The 14,635-nt window shown below is 36.4% G+C and overlaps 1 protein-coding gene across 2 annotated transcripts in view; it reads right to left on the minus strand.

Moving 5' to 3' along the window:
- UPF2 (UPF2 regulator of nonsense mediated mRNA decay) overlaps nt 1-14,635 on the minus strand; it is a gene marked incomplete at its 3' end in the record, with an annotated part of 68,582 nt that overhangs the window by 48,113 nt on the left and 5,834 nt on the right. For both annotated transcript variants that reach the window (XM_082481164.1, XM_082481163.1), the window contains exons 3-6: nt 12,608-13,387; nt 8,040-8,200; nt 7,052-7,249; nt 5,016-5,165 (exon numbers count right to left, since the gene is read on the minus strand). In XM_082481164.1, the coding sequence (XP_082337290.1) occupies nt 5,016-5,165; nt 7,052-7,249; nt 8,040-8,200; nt 12,608-13,387 (1,289 nt within the window). The remainder of the gene's footprint in view (nt 1-5,015; nt 5,166-7,051; nt 7,250-8,039; nt 8,201-12,607; nt 13,388-14,635) is intronic.

Below are 14,635 nucleotides of genomic sequence, written 5' to 3' on the forward strand. Positions count from 1 at the left end.
AGAATACCCAAAGCTTGGTAAAGTCTTTACAGGCTACGCAGTAAGGTAAATTAGCATAAAAGACTGAAGTTCCTTTTTCAAGTTACTGAATGGCAAAGAGAAAACAAAGTTGCTGCACTGTAGGACAATTTTTTTTTAATTTTTGGTGGACAGCTGGGTGCAGGGTTTGAGCTTAGGTGGAGAAACACCAAGAATTGCTCCAAGGAACACTGCCAGCTACCCCATCTTGAAGATGCTAGAGATTAAAGCAGATGACATCGCCTCCTCTCTGACTAGCAGTCAGAAGAACAAGAGAGACAGGGTTCATTAAGAAAGGAGAAAAAAAAGAAAAGGAAGATTTTCAGACAAAAGAGGACCATGAAGTTTTAAATGCTGAATGGAACCCTCTCTCATCACCCATATACTCAGAGTTAAGAGTTCGCTAGGAAGCATGCAATAGCTCAAGCCAGCCAATTTTTACTAGCAAATCTTGTTTTAATGCATCTTTCCATTTGCATATTTACAGCCACACCTTCCTGTCTCCTCCTGATGTTCTTTTATCTTCCTCTTTTTCCCTTACAGCAACTAGTTGTCTCACCTGTCTTCTATTCAACCTGACTAAACTAAATTAAAAAAAAAAAAGTCTTTGACAATTCAGTCACTTTTCAGGACAATCTTTCAAGAGGCCCTGCTATCACATTAAATTTCAATAGTTCCTAAATATAACTCCTTTCACTGGTCCTCTCCTTCACTGGAGGGCTACAGATACTCTCCCATTGTATTTCTAGGTATTTATCTCTCATCACAGTGTGTGGATCCTTTCTAAGTGAAAAGGCTCTTTCATAGTACCCAAAGCAAGCTTATGACTTAAGATAGAAAATTAAGAATTTTACAGTAACATAAAATGAAACAGTCCGGGCTTCCTTCTCCAAGGCAAATAACTCTAAGCATGCAATTCATGCAAAAAATGAGTTCATTTCTTGCTCTTCACTTTGATCCTCTTGAGTTCCAGTCTTTCAGCATCGCCACATTTTAAAACTGCACTACCTCTTTTAAAATTCACAAGTAGTAATGCATAATAATTATGGTTAGACTATTTGTAATAGTCTATCTGGGTGCAGATCAAATAACGCAGTAAAAGCATTGTAGAGAGTGAAAGAAAAATTGTTTCTTCTTTTTAAACACCTTTATATTTAACCAAAAACGCATGCAATCCTACAATTTTCAGGGAGAAAGAATAAGACAACCCTAAGGACTTACTGAAGTTGTTCTCCTGTAATAACTGGTGCAAAACAGTCTTCTACTTCAATAATAAGTTATTTGCCTTCCCCTCTCCCAGTACACATACTTTGAGAAACGCCTGCCTCCCTTATTGTCAACATCTTTTTTTTCCAATTTTTACAAAACTATAACCTTACAGAGGCCTCTATCCTAAAAACTCCACTCTGCCTGAAAGCTTCAGTCTACTTTGTGTAGTATCACCCAGACAGTGGAAATGACAGAAGTGTTTCTGTAATGCTAGTAGCTATTCCCCTGTAACATGAGCTTCTATAATGAATTTGATCATGCAGGAGCCCTTACATTCAGATGGTACAAACCAATACTGTGAGTAAATTGCTGACTGGATTACCCTCTCTCCACAAGACTTAAGCATAAGCATGAAGTTAAGCATCTTGTTGAATCAAAGCCTCACTGAGGAATGTGTTCAGAATCTAGTCTGACAAGTCATCCAAGTCCAAAAAATATTTCTTACGGAGTATTTTTTTAAATTCTTGCTCTTCTGATAGGAACTTCGCTAGCTCTCTAAACAGTATAGCAAAATTAAAAGGATTTACTCAATACTGATGTTCTATGCGTCATCTCTGCTGCTGATCAACCTTACAAAAACTGGCACTAGATAATATATTAACGTCAAAGTCCTCCTGCTCCCAGTACCCTTGATGGCTTCCACCCTGGCCATTCCTTACTTAACATCTTTGTCTTCATTCACACAGCTTCATTTTTAACATTTTATCTTCTCTTTTAAAAACAACCTCAAAACTCACTTCTTTCAGCATGTTTTCCGTCACTATTTTCAGCTCCGGTGCTATCTGCTCCCTCTCTCTTCCCTGAGCATATTGAAAATAAGAAAATTAAGATTCACTCAAAGTTAACACAACAGAGAAACAAAATAAATTACCTGAATTCCTGGTAAACAAATCTCTTCAACTAATTGCATCAACTTTGCTTTTACATGTCATATCTTAAACTTAGCTGACTATAGACTCCCAACCTTTAGGAAAAAAAGTGTAGAAACAGGCACTGCAATGCTGTGAAGGATGCTACACCAGGGCAGACTTGCTTTAAAAATGCACAAGGTACTGCCTTCTCTCCCTCAAATTTGAATAGTGGAGAAAAGACTGAAGAGAAGTGACAGAAGAACATGCAGAAGTAACAGAAGATAGGCAGTACCCACTGTCTGACTAGACTGTCTACCCTATTTATCCTATTTTCCCCTCTATAATTTACTTATTCCCTCTGCCAATGAAATCCACACCCCCAAATTATCACAATTACTAAAGCTACTTTTTATTTTTCCCCTTCATCTTGGACCTTACATCTAAGAAGTTGTTATACCTCATGCCTCCTCCCTTTTTATACTAAAGGCCCATCTCAACCTAGGAATACTCTGGTTTATGTTTGTAATAGTGTCATAATACAGTGGTTTCATTCTTTGCTGGCTTTCTACAAAACATTAATACTAACTTACGTCAAGTACAGATGCACAAAAATTCAGTACATATGAAGAAAAAATAAAGCTATAGTTTGCAGCTGAAGGACACCTAATTTTTTTTTTTATTTCAAACCAAAGTGAATTTCACTTAAGAGAAAGGATGAAAAAAAAAATCTTTGACAAAGGTATAGAATTCCTGAAGACACTAAGTTTCTACACGTTTCACAAAAAATAAACTAATGAGCAAAGACAATCACGAAGCTGCTTCTTAAAAGCCTATGCTGTGAGCCAAGTGACATTACCTTCACAAGGCAGAAAGTAAAAGGCTTGCTTTAAGGGCCTGTTCTGACACATTTTAGATCAACCTTTCATATGGGAGTATGTTTAATGCTCACTCAATAGCCAGTTTAAAAACAGAAACTAGTACTGAAGGTTAATATTTCATATTATGACAAAATATGCATCACCTTCCTTTTACAATCAAAAGCACGATCATCAATCCCTTCTGTGCTACAGTACATACTCAAACTGGCATTGCCTCCCAGTGAGCTAGAACTATACAGAGACTGCATCTTCTATTTCTGATCTCATCTCCCATCATTCCTTCCTCACTTCTACAGGATCTCACTCATGTTATTTGGCTTTGTATTTGGAATCATCTTCATCCTCCTATCAAGAATCCCTTCAAAAAAAGAAAAGGAAATACCCATGTTCCTTTAGAAGTATCTTGACAAAGTACTTTTGGCCTATCTAGCAGGCTATGACCAAACCAGAATGAACTGCTCTTTTTCCTTTCGAATCCAAGAGAACCCCCCTTATAGATAGCTGGAACCATGCTCTTCACTGTTTTGAGATGTCTGACCAGAGGGTAACAACTCACTAAAGGTGAATGTTCTGCAATTAAAACTTAACATCTTAACCAGCTTAATGAGCTGATGACTACTCTAAGAAGAATATAAATGGAACAGATAATAATTTACTCCAAGGAGGGTATGGCTTTATCCAACCTGTCTGGGTAAAGAAAGGAAAAAGCAAAGGAAGTATTATACAGAATTATCCCAACTGTTTTCCTTTCCGAAGGAGTCTGAAACAGTCTGATTCTGAAGCTGTCTAATTTCTTTGAATTCATGAGGTGTCACAGACCAGCGTAGTCCCAAGCTCAATTTCAGCTCAACTAACTTTAGGTACACAAGAGTCACCCAATTTAAAGATTCATATGCCATAACCCACCTCTATTTTCACCTGAGAGAGAGTGGTACTTTGAGCAGTTGTTCAAGCTACTCAGTGCCCAAACCCACAGACCTATGTATCAGCTTGGTTGGATGAACTTACGCTTTAGATACTGATACACAGGCTTTGCCAGGGCCTGAACTTTTTCACTTTGATGTGAACTTCATGGCTTGAAGTTTTGGTTTTAACTTCTTAGCTTTTAAAGCCCAACGCAGTTTCAAGCAAGGGGATGATTAGATTACAAATTCACTAGATCAGGTAGTATTTTCACTTTAAAGCCACAGAATCTCCAGCCAGTGGACTCCAGAGGCAATTTCCCCCCCCACCATATTCTAGACACACAGCAATTTTCCTGCTTCAGAAATGAAAGAAAAGAATCTGCATTGGTCCTTGGAAATCCAAAGCAGCAAAACCAGTGTGTCTTAAAAACTGGGCTCAAAGAAAACACCTCACTTGCTCCTCTATGAATTTGGCTCAACACCTGATGTTGCTTTTCCCAGTATTCAGTACCACTGAAAGAAAAACTTGTAACTCAAGAAAATTTTTTAAGAAACATTTTGCTGCCATTTTCCCTAGAAATAGCAGCTAACACTAAATCTAGCTAACACAGCTAGATTTTTCACAGGTGCCATTTGCAGCCCTTTACACATAATTAGAGGTTAGAATTTTTAAATCCTGCTCTGTAAAGCCATAACATCAAAAGAAGTCTTCAACGATTAAAAGAAAGGCAGAGCTGAATCTTAGATTTCAACAGAAGATAAAAAACAGAAAATATTTATGCACTGACATCTATATACTTTTTTCTCATCACTTTTCAGACAACTGCCTTCACATCTCATTAATTTAAAAGCTATATGAAGGAATCAGTAACTTTCACTACATAAACCTCCATATAATACTTCTCACTTGTATCTGTGTGCCTTGTTACGAGCGCATTTTGACCACAGTCCTAACAGTTTCTAGCTACTAAAGCTTCATAAATAAATATTGTTTTCCCTGAAGTCCCTCTATCTACTGAATAAAAACCATTAAGCTCAAAAAAAACCCACAACTCAGGAAGGAACACAGAATTCCTAAAACCAATTCTTTTTACCTTGCTCATCAAGAAGCTTTTTTGTAAGATCTTCTGCCTCATCTCCGCAGTCTAACTCCAGAGGATCATCATTAATATCCAGGTTCTCCAGCTCCAACTCCAAATCCTCGCTCCCAGGTGCTTCTTTATTATCTTTAGCATCTTTGGAATCTATTTAGAAGTTAAGTAGGAATATTAAATACATGCAGTCATGATTAGAATACAGGAAGAATCGCATTGCTAAAGCTACATCTCTTTAGTGCCTTAGCCTCATTAAAAGGAAATGGGGAAAATGATATCTACTTCTTGAGACTATACTGTCTCATCTGTTAGATCTCAGTGATTTGGTACCCTTCATATAGCTTTACCCATACACCTGAAAGCTGCAAACATTTACCTACATTGGGGTCTGTTAAGGATTGCAAACAGTTTTTAGTCTTTCATTTGTTCTGAACTATACCTGGTGCGTCTTCATTGCATGACATGCATACATTAAAATGGAACAAGATATTCAGAATGCAGCAATCTAAGCCCAAAAGTGCTTAAAATGGACTGCCAGGGCATCACATGGAAAGTGCAAGCAAAAAAAAACGTGCATACTGGGAAGATCAGGTAGAAAAACCAATATCCTCCAAAATCCCAGTAAATGAGCATCACAAACATTATTCACAAAGAGCCAGATTCAAAGGTACAAATTCTAATTTAACATTTGCACTACATATTCTTCATAGCTCAACTGATAACAAAATCGATAAAGTAAGGGAAAGAGACTATTTTACACAGACCAAGAAAAAAAGCAAAACGCAGAACAGGAGGAAGATGCTGAAAAAATAATATGCTATGTAGAAGGTCAAATAAAAATTGTACTTTCCTTGAAAACAAATAATCTATGCGTCTTTAGATGAAGGTTCAGAAAGGAATAGCTAATACTTTTCTGACACCAACAGAGACAACCAATCTCTTTTTCCAAGAGATCTACAACAATATCTACATTTCAATATCTACAATATCAACAATATCCAATATCTACAACATTATGCTATTCTTTTAGGCCTCCAAGCCCCATGACTGTGCTTCATTAAAAAAAAAAAAAAAAGTAATTTTCAAGGTAAGCAGCCTTTTTAAAATACTTCAATTTTTCAAATAAAAGTGTGACACAACTTCTAAACAGTGCACACATCATATGGAAATCACACACTCACAAAGCAGGCAACCTGTTCAGAATCCCAGACAATATTAGTCTGGAATGGACCTTGGTGAGGTCTCTAGTTCAACCTCTGCTCAAAGTGGATGATCCCTCCATCCAGACAGTATTTCTCAGGGATTTTTTCCAGTTGTCTTAAAAAAAAAAAAAATCTCAAGACAGAGTTGTTCCAACATCTAATTATCCTCACAGGGAAATTTCAGAACTTAAAAATCAGGAAGGGGGTCATGAGCGATAAAGCTGAAATTCCATTAATACTCAACACTGACCTACTGCGGGTGGATTACTAGAAAATCATGTAGCCTGTGTCTTTGTTGACATTTCCTCAATGCCAAAACACTACTTTTATCCAAAAATGCACCTTCTGTTACACTTTGAGCAAGTGATGGTGAATGTCATTTTTATCCCATTGTAACTGAAGCCCACCAATGCTGGGTTGTGAACCCAGGGCTGCATCAGAAGCAGGGAACCATCCAGACATTTTAATCTACTGGAATTTTATACTGAGACAGTTAGCTACCATTAACAATTTAGTGGAAAAAACAGAATTAACATCTTTCAAAGAAGGTAGATTTTTAGGTTTCCCACAGAAAAGTTAATATTTACTCACACTGGTTAATCACCGATTATTTTAAGCTTAAAATTCTATCAATATTAAAATGCATTTACTTTTTTCCTTAAATACCATATCCAAATATAATCCCTACCCCACATAGTTTCTTCCCTAAAAATTCATCCAAACTGGTATATTGTCCTCATCAAAAATTATTTCATTGAAGACTCATTACTTCCATCACATTTGCATACCTGTTGGACAAGATATGTTAAAAAAATACTCATCTAAGTGTTCTACCTCTTGATTCATCTTTGCTGGAATCCTTGTTTTGGGAACATTTTTCATTATCTTTAAACAAAATTGCTGGCACAAAAGCCTTTAAGTCGATGAGGTTCTCATAGAAGTTTCTAGCATCTTCATCTTCCCAGATACCCCCCTCCAGGTCATATTCGCCAGGCTTTCCTGGTGTGAAAATATCAATACCGGGTCCATGTTCTGCAAAAATAGTGAAACCGTAAGAGTTAGTTACACAAATTTTTCACCTTGTAAAAGGAGGCACCTTTAAAGATTATGAAAAATACTTTTAGAAACATGTTAACCTATTTATTACTACCCCTTGTTTTCACTAAATATTGCAATGCATAATTTAAAGTGCTTTTAACAACCCTATCTTAATATTAGATATATCAATAAGCTATCTTAAAATTGTAAATTTAGCATTGATAGAAAACAGTGTCAGAGCGAATGATTTCAACAACATCTCAATCTAAAATTTGAGATTCATTAAGGCATTGAATAGCTCTGCAGTTAAATCCTGTACTCCTCAGGTCAGAGAGCCACCTAGTGACTTACCTGGCTCAACAATATGTTCCTGCTCATAACATCATGAAAATATAATTCAAACTAATTTTTTAACAATATCAGATTTTAAAACTCTAACATATACGGTTCTTTAAATATTAAAAAAATGCATCGCATTAAATGGAAAGGATTAGGTTAAAAAGAATTTTAATTTTCCATTTATTCCTATATTACCTGAAACAAATCTAAAGAGATATTACTTAAGTTACCATAACTACACAGCATATACAATAGTAACAGTTACATGTTAGGTTTAATTACTTTAATAAAAAACTAGGTATTATTCATTCGTGGATATCCTTAAAGGGAAAGCCTAAATAAAAAGAAATCAATGGACAGAACACATCAGTAAGAGGGTTTGGTTAGCCTTCCCACCACATCCAAGCCAAGTCCAGCATCCTGTTTGCTTTAGAAGATGGCCTACCCTCAGGTGTTGGTTTCTCTTGAGGAAGGTCAGGCATATTTTCATCCAAAAGATCTGCTAGAGATTGAGAATTTGCCAACAGCTTCTGATATGACATTGCAAATTCCTCATATTGCTTGTGTCGATCTTCACTCAGCTCTCCCTTGGAGTGAAGAATGCGCCTGCAAAAATCAACGTTACAGTAAGATGTCCTTTTTTCTTTAAATATATTTGAGCTATGCTGAACCACTACCAACTTCTCTGAGCAAATCTAACCTTCTCTCTTTAAGGGAACTATAAGAATTCTAGTTTAGACCACAATAGCAAAAATTTGAGTAATGCTATTTTTTTCCAACCAACCATACTTAATTACCAACTTCAGTATCGAGGGCAGTACAGTCACAGAAGCTCTAACTTCAATATCAAAAGAGAAAGGATAATTTTTTTGCCATGATTATCCTGTAACAGTCCTACACTACAAAAAAAGACTTCTATAGTAAATTAAAGCACTCAAATGGGTAAAAGTATTGTTACAGATGGAAAACAACATTTCCATGTTCAAATAATTAAACACACAATCATTGCCAGGAGGCTCAAGAAAAGTTGCACGTTAAGACCAGGCCATTAATTAAAAAACAAAACAAGTTATTTCAAATCTACCAGTCCAAATGAAGAACAGTTACATTTGTTTCCTCACTTGCTTTTTGTTTTCTTTTATGAAACTATCCATACTTATTTTAAATTCTCGTTTTTAAAATTGAAATGTGTTGTCAAAAGCAACTTGCATTTGAAGGCACATAACCACTGCTTACAAGTACACAGTAAAGCAGTTTCAGGATTACATGCAGAACAGTACAACTCTATTTCCTTACCAAACTACAATTAAGGCCATCTTGGATTTCAGACAAAAAAATATCAAGAACTTTCAGTACTTTGTACCAAATATACAGAACAAGGCAATCTCTGCTAGTACAAAGCTTGTTGCAGAAGACTGATGAAAGACTGTCATCCTTGATTTTGGGTTAACTAAGAATAAGCCATTTGCTCATTAGCAACGGTCTGCTTTGTCCTCAACTAGGGCTCCTGAGAACCGCATTCTCCCATCCATGGCATGATCCATTCTTCATGAACAGTTCTTATATGGATGAGGCACAGTCAGTTCTTTATCAGCAAGGGACACTTTGGGCTGGATGAGCTGTTTGGGGGCCTACTACAGCAAAGGTACAAATGGGCTCAGATCAATCAAGGACTTCCAAACGGAAGCTGACAGAATGAGCTTGCCTACCAAGTTTCCAATTTGGTTTCCAGTAGCTTGAATAACGCTATTAACATTGGACTAACCAGCTGTAACCACTGACAATTCACCCTGCACTGAGATGAAAGCATCAGAAGCTAATATTTGAAATAAAGTGCGGATGTCTTAATTCCTAAAGCAGGCTGCATCATTACACTATTAGGCTTTTATTAAGCAATAAGTATACAATCACATTCTTGCCAGAAGATCCAAATGTTTTATGGCATAAAAATTCTAAGACAGTTTAAGCAATGTAAGTTGAGGGATAACAATCTTGCCTATTTTCAGTTCCAGATTAACTGTAAAACAAAAGCCATCTTTGTACACAACACATTCACAGAGTGAGCAACAAAATTCCTATCTGCTCAGAACCAAAACTTGATATAGATGTCTTGCTAGAGGGCAAGAAGCAGTAAGGCTAGCAAAAGTTGTATTTCTTGACACTCTTACAAAAACACACCTATATAACATGTACTACCCGCTCCTAATAGTAAAGCAGGAAAAATTATCGATTTATATTACTACTGACAATTTCTAAAGTGCAATAGTTCAGTTTGGATTTGGGAAACGTTAAATGCCAATTCATAGCTTTTCCATAGAGACAGCTATCCATCAGGTACATATTTTCAATTTAAAATATACCTCCCTCATAGACATGAGCACTGAAACTCTGTGCTATTATTAAAAAAAAAAAACAAACCAAAAAACAAACAGAAAAGCACTGTAAGAGTATAAGAGTTTTGGTTCTCAGTTTTAGTTCCCAAAAGACAAGTGTTAACAAATTCAAGCAAGCTAAAGCATACTAAGGAAACTTTTAAAAGCACGATTCATTTTTACCTACAATTAGAAGTACAGCATACAGTACTTATGTTACTTTATGTCTCTTCAGAATTTCATGAAATGCCACAACGCAAGTTCAGCAGATCTTAAAAATATCCTTAATTTAGACAAAAGAAGTTTCTTCCTTACCTAACACTGATTTTTGAAAACTCACACTAGAATTTGGGAATCAAGCTGTTCCTTTCCAATGAAACCACCTGCACAGATTTTGCTGTGCCTTTAGCTGTGTATCCAAACGACCATCAGGTCCTACTGTCAAAGCATAACTCAAGGTAGTTTTCCTAATTATCCACCTGCAGAAACCCTCATGTCTAATCATGCTTTAATTTTACCTAAATGATTCACCAGGTAACACAATATTAAAGCACTGTTAAGGCTAGCATATTAATTTTCAAGTAACTTAACCAATCTGTACAGCTTGAGTTACTTCACAGTCACTCTCCTGACATAGGTAAATTCAAGATGTATCCACTTGACAAAATGTCATAACCTAAACATATGACAGTGTTGATGCACAAGAGGTAACAGTTCACTCCCTGTTCACTTCACCAGTTCTGGAATAACAGTAGGAATAAAAGCTGTTCCTATCATCGAAGCAGATCAGGTTTCAAATATACAGAGGACTTTTTTTTCCAATAGGATTATTCCTCTTTAAAAAAAAAAAAAAAAAACACAAAAACAAAAACAAAACCAACACAACAACAACAAAAAAAACCACAAACAAAACAAAACCACAAACTAACAAAAACACATGACCACAATCACTTTTCAGGAATCCACAATTTAGGAAGATTTCTGTAGTATTCACAGACTGTCTGCCAGGCAAGTTTCTGTCTTTGACTTCACACCTTGCACATCCACAGCATGCAAACACCAAGCATCTCTCTTGTTACAGATATGTTGTAAGCAAATAAAACTAGGCAGGAAAGTTTTTTTGATGTCTTGTATCTTTAACAAAACTTATTCCCCAACTTTTATTAAGCAGCTAAAATAAACATCTAAAAGTTCAGACAGAGATAAATAACAGAATTATCTTCATCCAGTGATAAACTATACTTCCTCACATTCCTTCCCCAAAACAAAGCTTCACACTGAAGTTCACAGGGATAATTCAGATAAGTTGCATAAAGGGTCTCTAGTCTGAGTTTCTCAAAACAGGTTCAATGATGAGATTGGACCAGGCTGCTCAGTGCTCTATCCAGTCATTTTTATCCAGTTGTGCAAGTAAACATTAAAGCATATTTCCCTCTCCCAGATCACTTACGCTCTTTATTCTTCGTGGTTTCTTAACATCCTTCACATCTCTTCCAAGTTTTGTTAACTTTATTTCCTATCATGCAGACTTTATAGCACTCACTCATTGAAATCCCACCCAGAACCAATTATAATTGTGAAAGTTTATGTTCATTAACTTAAAAAAAAAAAACAAAACAACCAACAAACAAACCAAAACCCCAAGCAACTATTAAGTCAATAACACACTTTAAAGTGATCAGCTACGTAGAAATAATGATAGCTCAAAAGTTTGTTGATGGTCCCATGAAATACACCGCTTAGCTGACCAAGACTGCAAGAGAATACCTATCAGCACAAGGGATCCAGGTTTAAAGTCTTGGTTTGGGAACACCAAATTTCCATGTATCGCAAGCATACATTTGGCTCTCGACTGATGTTCAGACTTTTACTTGAAGCCTGTGCCTACACTCTGTAACACTTCCATTCTGTCTGCCTGGAACACTTCCAAAAGAATTTAAGAATGACCATTTTTTAAGACCAGCAGTTGGGTTTAGGCAGGCAATTCAGGATGCTTTAAAGAAAAGCAAACAATTATTAAACAATGTGATCATGGTAGAAATTAAATTATTCAGATCCTAGTTGTGTATATGCATACCCTTCAATACTAGTATTTCATACAGACATTTAAGAGAACTTGAATCAAATTGTATATACCCTCCAATTTTAATATATAAAATTTGTCCACATTAAAGTGTAAGGTAAGTAATACCTTGTTAATTTAACCTAATTTTTCCTCCATACAGGTACAGTAAACAACAAAAAGAAAAACAAGCCAAAGCCTTTGTAGCATATGCTCTGTTAGATACATGCGGGTGAAAAGGGAGAAATCAGATTGTGCCAACTGGAAAAGGACAGTACCAGCTGGAAAAGAAACATTACTCTTAAGCTGCCAAGGGAGCATCACCAAACTAATAGAGTTAATAGAAGTAAAGCTAAAGGTCAACCTCCATTTTCTTTAAAGATATTCAAAGAGTCCATTTGCCTTTTGTTTTTAAGTATTCAGAGCAAATTTAAAACTTTTTTTTCAGATATACAGCAGAATACACTTGCTTCTACACACCACTAACAGACTTTGTTTACAAATACTGCAACAAATCAAGGCATTTCATCAATAGACTATTTTTTTCTGCATAAATAAAAAGCAACATTCAAGTGTCACCTGTTTTGTCTTTCAATATTTTGTAGCTCCCTGTGGTCCCTTTTCAGGTGTTTGGTCAAAGACGTAAAGTATTCTTTCAACAAATTCTGGAAGGGCTGTTGTTTCTCTGGACTAATTATCTCACTAGGAGGAAAGCTCAAGTTAAACTTCTCTGCAACAGTTTTTACTTTCCTTGGTACCAAACCAGCAATGTCATCTCCACAGTGCCGACAAAAGCTGATAACCACAGAAACATGAGTGTGGGATTCTCGATCAGCGTTAATAATATTTTTAAGCTGCTCATAGATTAAAGACAGACCTTCCTTGTCAGTGAAAATCCCAACTATTGTCAATTCTGCAATGAAACGCAAATCAGTTCTTAACTTGGTGATGTTAGGAGTCTTCTCTTCCTTCCTTGCTTCAAAATGTTTTTTCCAAGCCTGAAGTAACGAAGGAGCAAAATCAGCATAGCGCTGGTGAAAGAGGGAACACAAGTGCACAGCGCAGTTCACATCTGATATTTTCAGTTTGGCTTCCACAATAGAAGCTACTGCTTCTGCAATGTATTTGCTTAAATTCAGGCTATTAAAGTCATGGGACAAGGAGTCCCTTTGTTGCTCTGTAATGGTTTTTAGCTTCTTGACAAAAGCTGTGTTCTTCTTCAGACTGGAATCTAGTCTGCTGAAGAAGTTTTCCTCAGGGCGATTGTCTGGTGCATTCTGGTTTTTGCTGCGAAGCTCTTTCCTTGCCTGATGGCGCTCCCAAGCCTCCTGATGGAGCTGATGCGCTTCCTCTTTTTCTCTAAGAGAAATACAAATTACTCATTTTCATTACAGAACCTTACTTTCAGGTTAACAGTTCAAAGAAAAAGAAAAGTCATAGTTGGAAACCCTCCAGTAGTTCTAAACACAATTTCTCCTTAATACACCATATTTTAAAATACTGGTTAAAATAATTGTTTATTATTAACATTATTATTAACAATTCATTTAAAATAATTTAAATACTTGTTAAAAAGCTGAATTTCTCAAATATTCCTATGCAGAACATATTAATCCCAACAGACTTAGAAAATATAAAATATAAACCTCCGTTTACTCCAGAGAAAGCTGAAGTGCTTACAGAAGAGGACAACAACCTTTCAACAGGTTACTGTTATTATGCAGTTAAGGGAAATCTTTTCTTCCCAGACTACTGAAATCGCACAGAAAATTTTAAATAGGTGAAATAGAACAACTGAGGGAACTGGGGTTGTTTAGCCTAGAGAAGAGGAGGCTGAGGGAAGACCTTATCACCCTCTACAACTACCTGAAAGGAGGTTGAAGAGAAGTGGGGGCTGATCTCTTCTCCCTGGTGAAAAGTGATAGGATGAGAGGAAATGGGTTCAAGCTATGTCACAGGTGGTTTAGATTGAATATTAGGAAACACTTTTTCACTGAAAGAGTTATTAAACATTGGAATAGGCTGCCCAGGGAGGTGGTGGATTCACCATCCCTGGAGGTGTTTAAAAAAAGGGTAGATGTGGTACTTGAGGACATGGTTTAGAAGTGGTTTTGTCAGGGTAGGTTAATGGTTGGGCTTGATGATCTTAAAGGTCCCTTCCATCCTCAGCAATTCCATGATTCTAAATACATCTGTCCCAGCTAGAATTCCGCTATGACATTGCCTCAGTCTTAGAAAGTGATGTATTTCAAACACAAGAATGTCTGGAATCCTGGATTTATTGGTCTAAAGATGCTATCTTCAATACTGTAGCACCTTTTGATAACATGGTAAGAAACAGTGTCTTGATAGTATCACATATTAAACTGACAGGTTACATTCTGTGTTTGCCATACAGGTATCAATTGTCTAGAACTGATTAAAAGAAACTGCAGCCATCCCTCACAGCAGATTTGCTCCTGTTGTGGTCTGTGGACCTCTTAAGAGCTTGTATTCCCAATTTTATGACTAACACTTCTCCATCTTAGAAGAAACCGTGCTTCTTTATTCAATCATACTTACGCATTACAAGGTCACCACATGGAGAACACTATCACAAACCCATAT

This window comes from Vanellus vanellus, assembly GCF_965231255.1.
Source record: "Vanellus vanellus genome assembly, chromosome: 1".
Lineage (NCBI taxonomy): Eukaryota > Metazoa > Chordata > Aves > Charadriiformes > Charadriidae > Vanellus > Vanellus vanellus.